The sequence below is a fragment of the Varroa jacobsoni genome, unplaced genomic scaffold, assembly GCF_002532875.2.
Source record: "Varroa jacobsoni isolate VJ856 unplaced genomic scaffold, vjacob_1.0 scaffold_994, whole genome shotgun sequence".
NCBI lineage: Eukaryota > Metazoa > Arthropoda > Arachnida > Mesostigmata > Varroidae > Varroa > Varroa jacobsoni.
The window spans coordinates 81,144-94,357 of record NW_019213896.1 but is presented as its reverse complement, the minus strand read 5'-3'; the positions used below and the strand labels follow the sequence as shown (position 1 = coordinate 94,357).

Below are 13,214 nucleotides of genomic sequence, written 5' to 3'. Positions count from 1 at the left end.
GACACTTAATGCCGATACCACAGTAATGACATGAGCCCTTTAACAAAAAAAAAAATGTTGTATCAAGACTATTTAATCAAATTATGATCGACAGTTTATTTACATCGCGAGGATGAATGCAAAATCATTTATAGATTTAGAATGTCGGCACTAAATATGTATAACACATTTTCAGCAATTACGTCTTATCTATTGCCCACGAGATATACCAAGAAAATCATGCATATGATTTGGTCGACGTCAACTCAAAGATAGAGTTCTTTCCTTTTTGTTCGAACAATTTCTTTAACGAACCAAGTTCTCCATATCAGTCATTACTTCCGTTATAGTTTTACTAAAATTGAATGCAGGTAACGCGATCGCGGGCAAGTTCAACTTTTAAACTTTTGTTCATACGATTCAAAGGTCGAAAAGCACCCTTCGCGTGTACTGACTACCTTTTTAACACAAAGGTGTACGAAATAAAAAAGAATGGTAATCACTATAAGTTTTTCCTTATAATCCTATTTCTTCGAATAATTAGAATTAGATTTTTCTCCTGATTATTTTTTCTTATTTCTAACAAACGTATTTAGTATGTCCGTATTTTCCAATGTTTCATTCTGCAGCGCGGTCATTTTGCGCGCATATACACAGTGTAATATCTCAAGTGAAACTTTTAACGTCATTTTGCGGGGATCTCCGCCACTCTTAAGGAAGTTTAGGTAGAGACATTCGTTGCGTCTTTGATGTTCCTGCAATTGAGTGCGAAAAACTCAGTAATGCATATATATATATATATATATAAATAGATATATATATCTATTTTTGCAGCAGTATACAGCAACCTAGCTTCATTAGACGGTGCAAAGACGTGTTAATCACAGTATTTAGCAAAGCTTAGATATTAACATAAATGAATATATTACACATACGTACAGATTACTCAATAAGTGTTCATCTTCGACAGATACTTTGTTGTTGCGAATGAAAAAATTTGATGACAAACACAAATGGTTGAAACTGTTTCGTAGTCTAGTCCCGACGACAGCAAAAATGATCTATTAACACGCAGTGATACCTTAAGTGGATCGTCGTCGGGCTCCCACCCATCAAGGACTTTTCCGCACGCAAAGCATTGTACTTCATCTTCACCTTCCGAACCAGTGAAATAGAACCCATTGTCTGCCAAAACACGCGGGCTTAAATTTTCCGTCGAATGTGGCCAATCCTCCTAAAAAAGATCGGAGAAAATACCAGCCACTGATCAGACGTACATGTTCGGTGGAATTACACTTTTAATTATATATGAACGCTTTAGGAAACCGGAAGATAATGTATAACCAAGCAACCTACCGGGAACGTGGCTAAACGGCGATCTGGGTCAAACAGCGCACTGCAAGCGCCTGGTACTGCCATCGTCTGAAAGATCAACGACATATCGAATGAAGTCTAGCGAGCGGAACTATAGAACTTGATAATCGAATTTTATCAGAAGATTAAGGATACCCCCCATCCCCACAGACGAACATATTGCTCACAGAGTGGAAATTCGCGTCGCTGTAGTCTCTCGATGCTCAAAATGTACAAACAGCGTTAGCCTGATACACTGGCAACAATGTAGGATAACCCACAGAACTTCTATATATCACTGACATCAATGAGTGAATGATTGGAATGTGTACTTTATGTTCGGCGGCTCCTGCCCGAGAAGTCCACCGCCGTCACCAGAGCCCGTTGCGGCGCGCCGTTGGATTTGCTTTGTTTTCAAATGAGAGCAGACGACGACTAGCCTCCAAATGTCGCTCCTTCTCACGCAAGACTCTTGTCATCCAATTGTTATATGGCGGGAAAGTTTTTTCTTCCGAAGTTGTGATCCAGCTATTGCAGTTACGAAGTCAATCTCTTTACAGTTACAAGACAGGGGAAAAATGTTATGTATTGACTCAGAAAGCGTGCTTGTACTTCGATGCTGGGTCTAATTTTTATAAAATAAGACATCAGAATTTGACACATCTGTCGGATACGAACCTCTCATGCTCCATCTGCTGTTTATTTTATTTGAGACCATGGTCATCGTTTGGTATAAATATCAAGTAAACTTGTGGTGATTTTTAGTCAGCAGTTACTGGAACGAACCCTTGCATTTTACCTCGATTAAGACTACTGAATAAGTTACACATGTTAAATAATCCCAAGCTTTATTTATAAACTCCAGTTCTGTTTTAACTACGCTAGTAGGAAGCGTGACATTTAGGCGATGTCAATTGGGGCGGCAGCTGAACATTCGATCGCCTGGAAGAAGGACCTATTACAGCGCGCTGTGAGTGAGGGCGCTACAAGTTGCGCTGTGAAACATGTCGTAACAATGTTAACGCAAACCATTCCACTAAGTATACTGCTACGTACTGCTAAGTACTTATAATTAGATCAGGAAGAATTCAGTTGCATTATAGAATTTATACGTATTAGGTGTCAATAAAACTGATATTATTCTTAATACCAGCTAATAGCTTTTTACGATTTTAAACTAGAATATTGATAATACTGCTTAGAGTTATTAAAATTTTAGAGATATCAGAGTGCTGCTCAATTATGTGCGTCCTTTATATGAATCGAAATCAACGCTGCACAGTAAAAAAAACTAAATAGAGCGTTGATATATATAAGCTTATTTTATCTTTATTTATTTATGGCAAAAAAACAAGCGATACGTGCCATACACGTTAGTCTTGTTTAACGATTACATCATTACTCTTAACGGAGACTTTTGCGTAAGTATATTCAAGTTTTTTTCTAATGAGAGTAAAATTGTTGCCTTATTTTATTTGTAAAATGACGTAATAATAACAACATTCGAATATCATTATGATTCATAAAGCTGTCGCATAAGGTGTTAACTTTCGCACATTTACACCTAGTGTAATCGTCGTTACCTTGTTATAATTTTAACGCGGTATTATAAAGGGATGAGCTGGGGAGATTAGACTGAACATTTTTGTTAATCTGGTCGAACTGCAAGTTCAGACATGCTTGGTCTATTGTATGGCTTTGGATCATTATCTTGGTGACCATTATATGTAGACTTGCTCAAATGAGTTGCAAACAGACAGGAACTCGCGTGCCTAATAATAAATCAAGTTAATATTTCATTTACTTATAAGTTAATGGCAAGATTACTGTTCCTTGGGTTCAGAAGATTTAATTTTTTATCGAGAAACGGCGACATTCTCTACTCGATTCTCAAGCAAATTATCGATCAGGGATACCTGATGAAGGGGAGGCTGCTCAGTAAAACGGTGTCTGCGCTCGAAAACGACGCGTTTTGGATAATGATTCTATATTGCGCTCGTGAATACTGTTGGATGTTCATCACCGCAAATAACACCAAAATTTGTAATACTTGAGAACACTTATTTCAACGACCTAATTTTTATTTTGTTATAAATGTTGCTATTTAAACTTGTCATCATCAATATTTCACATAGTAAGAAAAACATTGTCGTTAAAATTAATTTAGTAGAGATAACTATATGAAATCTGGTAGCGCAGTAGCTAAACTCCATGCGCTTCATTTACATATGTCATGTTGCCTACCTCGGTCTTCAATGCCGTGAGTATAACCATGTTATTCTTTTAAACGCTAGCTCGAAATGGTATTTGTTATAGGAATTTATAGAAGACGACTGTAATATTGTGGTTAAGTTAATAATCTTTGCTAAGTATAGCAAAATTCACAATAGTGTTTAAAACGTCTTTGCATAGCAGACTTACCATTACATGTGGTTTTCCCACCATGCGTTCCAGCGTACACCCGGCAGTCGTCATGTTTTCTACACACTAATATTTTTTAAGGCATTTATTCCTAAAAAATATCCAACGGTCCGATCAAACGCAAGAGCTGTTCTAATTTCCGTGCAGTTGTAACGTCTTTTTAATGCACATACAGTATATACTAATCTGGTTAAACGAAGAAAAACCATGCCGTTATTTACAACTATTACTTGTTTTATTTGAGTTCACATAAACTACTACTAAATAAATATAGTATATATTAAAGTTTGAAGGCTTTGGTTTGAGACATTTCAACAATAATGATCATTATCATCATCATCATCGTTGTCGTCGTCGTCGCCACGATTCTGCGTTAGTTGCGCGATACTTGGCTTCTTATATTGGACATCTTCACGATGAAGATTTTAAGTTAAAAGGAGCCGTACACATATTTTACTATGTATAATACAAACAATTCAGATAACTTGGAAATAACTTGCGTTTGCATCGAGACCATAGCAAAGTTAGCGTCGATTAAAAAGATATTAGGTACAAAAATTTCCGCTAATCTGATTATTGCGCGTCAAGAAAATGCTTGATACAATGAGTATAAACCACTATATGCTTTACGGCTCAAAACTGACTTTCGCGTTTGTTTGGAACATTCAGATTGGTGATTCCAGCGATTTTTCGGTTATTCCAGTGATTTTTTTTAGATAAAGACGACAGTAAAATAAATGACTGGCAATTATATAGTTCACATATAGGGCCAAGACAAGGGTGTTGATGTTTTAAGCTCCATGATAATTCTCCACCTAAAATCTGTTAGACCAATGACTTTACATTGAATCGTAAACAAATATTTGAATTTTTCGCCGTTTTAAAAAGTTGAACTTTACCCCATAGGTAAGTAATCTTAAGTATTCATTAGACTGCTCTATAATTTTAATGATCTTAGTTCTTTCACAGGGCGGTTGATGGCGTGATAGTGTATAAATTAATTTAAAAACTCTTTTATCGGCTGCCTTATCTACAAAACAAGCTAGCCTTACTACTTCGATAATTAAAAATTGTTATGAACAACCGACATGGACGCAGTAAATAAACTGTACTGGGACATCTTTTTTACAAAGGCTTCAAATCTATCAAAGGCAACTTTCATGCTATGTAAATATACCAATAGTTCAAGGTGCCCTCCAATATCAAAATCTACCCGATGCCAATAGAAGGATCTGACCGTAGATGCAGCAACAACTTAATCTACTGAATACTACACAATTATACGTGTCGTATGATAACTTATACTAGTAACAATGATTACAATTGAGCACCCTTTAAAATTCCATGATGCATTTGTTGTGAATACGATTACATCTGCTTTTTTTTTGTGAAATTAATCTAACTGTTGGAACATCTGTGAGTTTGCGCTTGACGCGTAGCAAGTTTTTCAACTATTATTTGCGTGACGTTGATCATTAGCAGTATAACATTCAAGTCTTACGTATTTTATATTTTACTTTTAGCAAATACGTAACTTGAATAATATAAAGATAGTCAGCAGCAGATCCTATCTTAATTTAGCTACCGTACGGTAATAGCTATACTATAGGTAAGGTTGTAATTTACGATATGGATATAATGATAGTGTCATATGAAGAATTGTACAATCACAACAGGATACCAGAGAAGTGGTATCGTTAGGCATTTTCTATTGCTACGATAAGCATTTGTTACATAGTAATGGCCTTTATAGATTAGATAGATTGACGTTGATGGGTGTCATACTAGCCACATTAGCGGTGAGCCGTTGTGGCTGCAACCGTTCAGGAAATGATTGTGCCGTCGCAGATCACTCTATAAGTTTCGGTAAAAAATTTTCGCTGATATGTGCTTACAGGGTAAAATATGCCACACAGAAACGCCCATATTGGTATAAGATTCATTGAAACTATCTATAGTGAGTTGGTACTTTTTAAGTCTTGCATTTGATCGAGGTTTAGTTCGGTACTTGTTAAGGCACTTCAGCTAACATCACACATCTGGTCCAATTATGTGCAACAGTAGCGTTTCGTCGGTCGTATGAAATATGTGTTTTATGTCACACGGTTTACCTTATTGAACAAGACACGCAAAACTGCGCGTTGAGCAGACGTTGTATGAGAAACTAAGCATAGTGTAGCCGAAATCAGATAATTTAACTGCTTTAAAAATCATTAATAGGTCATAATTGATGTTGGTCTAGCACGGTTTACTAGGTCCCAGCCTCTAAACTGACTTACCAGGGCAACTCGCCATTTTGGGCTCGTACCCACTGATAATAAACAGGACGAGGAGACTGTCGGTGTTACACGGCAACGTCAACCGAAATGAAGACGAAGGATGCTGAGAAACCATTGCAATTAATGAACGATTTCTTACCCAAAACCCGTATTTCTACTGCTATTTTACAGTTTTCCTGTATTAGCCAATTTAGCTCAAAATGATGATTAATAGTTTGTATTAGTGCGCCAGATATCACCAAAATACTGAAGAGATTGACATTTGGTCGAGTTATTTTTGCTAGGGATCCAAAAATACTAATGTGGGGTAAGAATCTTTAGTAGATCATCTTTAACAGGATTATTCAAATCTGAGAATGTCAGAGTATTCTTGGACTGCGGTTATTAAAGAGCATAAGGTACTTTATCGATACTTGGAAAGTCTACACGAGACTTTGGTTGTACAAAAGGGGTGTACACATAAAAAAAACTCAGAAATATATTTTCCCGATGTTACGAGTTCTAACATAAAGCTCGCATATATACGTAATAGGATGTACACTGTCACACTGTTTTGTAAAACTGGCGATGTTTAAATTCAGTCGATGAATTTCAAATGCGACCCGGTCGGATTAGACATCAATGCAGCTTATGTCTATATTGCTGGTTCCATTAAAGCCTACCTCTTTATCAACTATTCCACTGAAATAAAGTCACTCATAAGAGAAGAGCCATACGCTACTCTATAGCTCAAATATTTCATCCAATGAATTCCATAGCACTCAAATATGTCCCCAAAGTAGCATTCATAGAGCTGTATTTTCTCAAAACAGTAGTAGTTATTCAATTTCGTCGGCTTTCTTTTTTTTTTAAGAGGATTTTCACTGTCTCGAGGAATTCGTGATACGCGTACGTACATTGATTACTATTCAGCGGTCGTACTGAACGGCGATCAGTGAGTCATGAGAAATGCCTATTCTGCAGGCCGTTTTAACTATATGTTTCCGTAATGTACCGTAAATGAACACGTGGATATGAAAACGCTCGGTTTTCAAAATTATGTTTATGACATGCCGTTGTTCGCAATTAAGGTGCGGCTCTGTACCATCCATATGTAACGATGGATTATAATTTATTTAATCGTCTACTTTGTTCCACTTTTTCATGCGTCTGGAAAACTTATATATGTTTAAACACTAGAATAAGGACTATCGGTTAACATAATCGTTTAGGGCAGCAATTAATTATCGTCAAGCAATCAATAGCACCAAGATCATGCAGAAGATGATGTAGTTATGCAGGCTGTGCTGGCAAAATATAAGCCAACATTGTCTCTTATTTTTATATGTAATTCCTCTCTTTTTTGTAGTCCATATTTTATATCACGATTGAACTTCATGCTGAAGATAATAAAAAAGGAATCGTGCTGAATTCCAATACACTTGAGTATGTTCGTGCATCCTCAGTTTCTATCTTTGGTATGTAAACTTTGCTATAATGTGAAACAAATGCGGAACATGCTGTCGTTTGATATTTAAATAAAAGGCAAAAGTTTGTAGGATTCACTTTTGCGGTAAAATGGTACAGGCGATGGTAACTTGTGCACTACATTGTAATAATGTTAGACTAATACAATTATCAAGCTTTTTAACAGCTTAGAGCATGCGATGTTATTTTTGTATAGTATACCACTAAATAAAAAAAAAACGGTCAAAACGGTTTAGAATTAACACCTTATTCATTTTTTTTTAAATTAGTAAGCTTGAGGTTGCAAGCAGTTACTGAGTTCCACTTGCATTTTCCTTCACTGTTAAGTCATTGTAAAGTATTATAGAAGCATATATTAGTAGCAATTCTTTGTCAGCCTTTTTAAAAATCGGTCTTATGGTTTATTAGTATTAAATCTCTAATCTGAAGTTACGTTATATATAAGGACGTTTCATAAAACAATCTAATATGATTTTCCGTAGCAATATACTTATAAAGTAATCAGCTAAGGCGATTTACTTTCTTTGCATTATATGTCAACGTTATAGTAAAGCATACTAAAAAAAAAGAAAAAAAAGAAGTCCGTGGAAGGCATTCTATCTTGTATCATTCTTTATCTGTCTGTGCTATGTACGTTTCAAACAACGTGAAAACGTCTTTGCTCACAAGTTTTGCTATATTTTGAGAAAGATACACTAGCAATGCAACAAGAGCTCATATTAGAGACAAGAACACACACTAACGCATCAACCACACAGATTATTGCGCACAAATTGTTAAATCAGCCCATACTTAAAGTGACATAATTCTACTTCTAAAAGTGATCACATACATAACATGCCAAAATACAATGACAGCTAATCATGAACTCAAAGACACAAATGTATGCGAGAGGGCACATGTATTTCTATTTTTTTTAATCAACCCAAATAAAATTGAGTGGCGTCAAGAGCGCCACAGTAGCTTCAAAAGGTGCGAAATGCTTAATGCCCCTGTTACCGCTATTGTAGCGCATATACTTGTTCGTCTAGATAGATCTGGTCTCAATCAACCGTAGACCTTTGAACCAGTCGAGGAAGCATACCACGGTTACCAATTAGCAAACCTTCATTTGAATCGCAGATAAAGTGCTATGCATTAACCAGCATTTTTAAGACTGTAGCCAATTACTGCCTAATTGCAATTAAATGGTATGTGGAAGGTAGACTTTTCATAAAATTTCATACTGACAGGGACGACAGCAAAAATAATATTCCCTAGTTTGCTAAAAACATTTAATGATCCAGTACCTCGAACAAGGGCTTTTGCTAGCGAAGCGTACGACGTATTTGCCTGACACAAATGTAGTGTCCTATGGCCTAATCGTTTGTAAGATTTATGATGACTGGGTCTTTTTTAAGTCCGCTAAGATAATGGCTTACGTTCTGTAATAGACTCAGTCTGATACTATAATACAGTAATACAGATGCAGTAATACTGAAGGCTTTCCGAGTGCCTACTATAAGTGTATAACAAAAAGAAAAACGACGAAGCGGGCTGTTGAATAGTTACAATGTGGTTATATAAGGTCCTTGTAGTGAGGACATACCGTAACGCTGAAGATTGTTAACGAGAACCTTCATTGCCCATATATTTACCTACACAATCTTAGACAACAATTTTTTTATAAACTTTTTATAAATATCGACGAGTTTGTTAACTCTTAAATAAGAATTGCTTATTTAAGTATTGTAATAAATCTTAAATGTTTCACATGTAATCATTTCATGTGGAATTGATTGAGTACGTGCACCCTATGGTGCGTCTTCTATTTATATCACAAATAAACAAAATAAAGTTAGTGTGTCTACACTTATTATCTAGAAAGACAAACAGACGGTAGCTTCAACTAGACAAAGATATATATATAGTATGGCGCCTAAATTGAGGATGTTTTTTATGCCTTGTTTTTAATACTGTATCTACATAAAAACAGACATTTCAACATAATGTTTTACATGTGGTAAAAGTGTCATTCCTGACGGTCATGTTTATTATGTAACTACCATTCACCGCGCTCACACCTTCAATTCGGGACCTAAATTACTCACTAGTCATTTTTAAGATACTATTTTTTAATTGGTAAACACTTTTTCAATTGCAACCATGCATCTAGCAGTTTGTCTTGGTGTAAACTCGTTAATGTGTCACTCAAATAGGCTTCATGCAAAAAAATAGAAAAAAAATGGGCCAGTAGCACACCAGAAGTCCCAAAAAAAAAAACTGGCAACCGACTAAATATTAATTGACTCATCCATGCATTTTTAAACAAATTCTTCTCAAAAAAATTAACCGCTGTTTGAAGCGGTTTATTTTTAGTTCAGACGATCAAACATAGTTTCATCCAATATAAAGGGCTATATTCCTAGTCACAAAATATTTTTGTTATTTGTTACAAATAACACTGCGGGTACTTATGTACAAATTATACATAGTTCAAGGACATATAAAACTTTTAATCAAGTAAATTTCTCTAAACTTCTCAAAATTACTTATGCTAATTGATTTCTCCCAACCGCTAATATACTAGCTATTCGAAACGCACTTATAGTTCAACTATGTAATGGCTGTAATAAATTGACTATTAAAGCATATTCTATATATACGCCGAAACAGTGAAGTATGAGATACACCTATTAATTTACGTAGATCAATTCAATGGCCTCACTAGTATTAGAATAAAGCCTATTCTGTGCCATCCTACGAGTCTCCATTCTCATTGGTCGTTTTCATAACTAGCTGTCCCCTCAAATATTTGTGAACTTCAGTGACAGTTTTTATGGCAGAAAGCTGTTCAGATGCTTTTTTGGGCGCATGTTGTTTCATTAGCCTTATTCTGGTCATTTTTCCGATACTCATCAAAGAAATATGTTCAACGTTCTCTTAGAGCCTGCGCTGCGGTTCGGTGCTGAACGGGAAGATAAAGCTTGAATTCTGCAGGAAGTTCGTCCTCGGCGTATAATCGATCGGCGAAGTACACTCTTCTCAAACGGCAGTTAGCGTGGATTTGAACCCGTAACGTTTGAACATAGTTTGTTCCATAGGCACGTCGTGTGAAGTCAGCTAGATTAAACTGTATTTGGTTCCAACCCTCGTCCAGGCGCATCGGCATCGTGCAGATAAATGGCTTGACACGCGTGGTGCTCTGGAAGTTGGACGCTCGAAATCTGGACAACAGTAACGGATGCGGGAAACAAAATCCATATATGTGCTAAGAATAATGAAAACTATGTATGCGTACGCAAACTTTATGCCAGTGAAAATTCTTAACTAGTGTATACGAACAAAAACAATATCTTGCACTTCAAACAGAAGATTAATTAAGTGTAATTAGAAATCCTCAATAGTGAAATATCTCATATATCACAATGTAAAATTGAGTAAAGACATAAATAAGTTTGTTTACATTCTGATTATACACAAAAATATGAAAAAAAAAAACGTTTATCAAATGAATTAATAGAGAAGGGGTTGTAACGTCTTCCGTTACAAACCTCATTTAAAATTAGGCATATGACAACAATACCAAACTTCTATTTCGACATGATCAAGGAGACAAAATACCAACCTTCGCTTGATATTTTTGTCATCTAGGATCTGAACCTCAAATGTGAAGTACTTCTTTAGGTTTTTAACGATGAGAATTATGTAAGGTAGTCTAATCCCTAGAGTTTCTCTGGGGTCGGCAGGACAGGTGATGAACGTCGTGGACACGTTGCTTCCAACAATCTCCAAGACCAACGATTGAATGTCATTATCTGTTATACGTTTTATGTGGCCATTTCGTACCTATGAAGTTAACAACAAAGATGAGTTCTGTTAGCTGGAATTTAAAAAAAACAAACCAGAAAGAAAAAAAGAATAATGGGCTGACAACAAATGGATGCGAATTGGAAGGCGTCCAGTCAGTTCCTTCAAGCTGCTTAAATTGTTCTTTATGTTAACCATAATAATTTTATATTTAGTTAATTACGAATGTGATTCGTCAATGCGGTATGACTTTGGAGCAGGCTGCTTATGATATTAAATATCCTACTGCAAGATTTACATGCCATTCGATAATCTGAGCGGTTCTTAAAGAAGGAAGGCTGGTCCATACTGGATTGTACGATTCGTTGAAGTGGCTCGATGAAGTCAAGCCAGCACACTAATTATTTCAATGAAACTTATTACTATCCTTTGAAAAGTTCTGTAATCTAATGTTCCCTATTGTACAAAATGCGAATTTATATAAATAATGCATCGTATTGAAATGAATTGATTATCTTTAGTGATCGATTCATAATAAAGTCTTACAAGAATGAAAAAGTTACAAACTGGCAATAACCAATTTTCAATTATCTGAACAGTTAGCTTAAGATTGCTATAATTTTACAAGCTGGTTTTACTTCTCAAAAACACCTTTCGTTCGTAGATACTCTTCCATATCGTTGACTATATCGCCGGCTCCAGTAAAAAGCATTCTGTGATATTACCTTAATTAATTTAACGGATATCCATTGTTTAGCAAGTTGTTTTGTGCGTAACACTTGTAGCTTTTTCATAAGAACTTAATAGCAAATCATGTTTAAAACTGTCTGTAAGCACAGTAGCGGTTCTTATATTGGAGCGCTTTCTATGATTGCATGCACGTTGTCATGATAATTTGAACTACCATGATCCTTGTTTCTGCTTTCCTGCGATTAAGCAATATGCTACGTCGCTCACTCCCAACTTTGATTGATACCAATGGATTTTGTGAGTGGCAAATATTAGCACTGATTCTTTCTGTCGCACCTGTTTCGATAGTCTCCAAATAACTGTACTTACTCTAGTTGTATCATCATGAAGACGCATCAAACAAATCAATAATATCTTGTTTTTAATCCGAACACCGAAATTTTACAAGACCCATAAAGATAAAAGCCGCCCATTAAAGAGCTACTGAAGAGTCTGATGAAATTAAATTCTCTTAAAAAAAAAAAGACTATTTTACTGATAATAGCTCAAAAGGGACTTGGTCACTTCATTGTCATTTTTTTGAAAAACCGACACCATTTAACAAGGTTTGCTTCTCAGAGAAAAATAATGCTTTTTTATGTGTATAAAGTTTGTTATTGGGCATGAACGACGGTTAAGAAAAATTTTATGTCAGATCAAGAGCACCATTATAGATTCATTTTCACCGATGTGATGGTTAGAGGCTATGAAAAGAAACGGCCCATTGTATATTATAGAGATATATATTAATTATGTAACAGCATCTTGCACTTTGAGCCCAGGCATTTATCAAAGCTTCAATAAACAGTAACTTAGCTTACCTTTTTGTCCCAAATTTGTAAAGGTTTCGATCCAAGGCTGTACAAGATGGAGAGAAACCCACTTTGAAAGGTATTCTTGAACATGCCTCCGCGTGATTCCATAACTGCGAATTAAAATTCGTTGTATAGTTTTATACAGCAGTTATCAATTCCCTACCGTCAAACTGCCCTTTAACTTACACTTTCCTGCATATGTAGATAAAACAACTACTCTGTGCGAAACGAAGATTGTATGTTTCCATACGCTTGTACAGAGACAGTTGTAATAGTGCAAAAGTCTTCAACTTCGAGGCCGAAATACATCGAGCGTACTTCACTGCTAACCAAGTCAAAGTGCCGCAGTGTATCGCGCTGCTGCTCTTGCCCGATGTTTCAA

General features: G+C 35.8%; 2 protein-coding genes across 4 annotated transcripts; both read right to left on the bottom strand.

Annotated features, from left to right (window-relative positions):
• Nucleotides 1-71: 71 nt before the first annotated feature.
• Det (baculoviral IAP repeat containing deterin) lies at nucleotides 72-1,759 on the bottom strand. 2 transcript variants are annotated; one of them, XM_022842484.2, is made up of 4 exons: nucleotides 1,665-1,759; nucleotides 1,336-1,401; nucleotides 1,061-1,213; nucleotides 72-734 (listed from the first exon to the last, which is right to left on the bottom strand). In XM_022842484.2, the coding sequence occupies exons 2-4, from the start codon at nucleotides 1,396-1,398 to the stop codon at nucleotides 543-545; spliced, it is 408 nt and encodes a 135-aa protein (XP_022698219.1). In that variant the 5' UTR covers nucleotides 1,399-1,401; nucleotides 1,665-1,759; the 3' UTR covers nucleotides 72-542. The 2 variants fall into 2 exon arrangements, with proteins under 2 accessions (XP_022698219.1, XP_022698218.1); XM_022842483.2 differs by lacking the exon at nucleotides 1,665-1,759 and adding an exon at nucleotides 1,521-1,658.
• Nucleotides 1,760-9,485: 7,726 nt separating this feature from the next.
• Bug22 (cilia- and flagella-associated protein 20) lies at nucleotides 9,486-13,214 on the bottom strand. 2 transcript variants are annotated; one of them, XM_022842473.2, is made up of 3 exons: nucleotides 12,839-13,214; nucleotides 11,107-11,327; nucleotides 9,486-10,705 (listed from the first exon to the last, which is right to left on the bottom strand). In XM_022842473.2, the coding sequence occupies exons 1-3, from the start codon at nucleotides 12,938-12,940 to the stop codon at nucleotides 10,411-10,413; spliced, it is 618 nt and encodes a 205-aa protein (XP_022698208.1). In that variant the 5' UTR covers nucleotides 12,941-13,214; the 3' UTR covers nucleotides 9,486-10,410. The 2 variants fall into 2 exon arrangements, with proteins under 2 accessions (XP_022698208.1, XP_022698209.1); XM_022842474.2 differs by having other exon boundaries at nucleotides 13,019-13,214.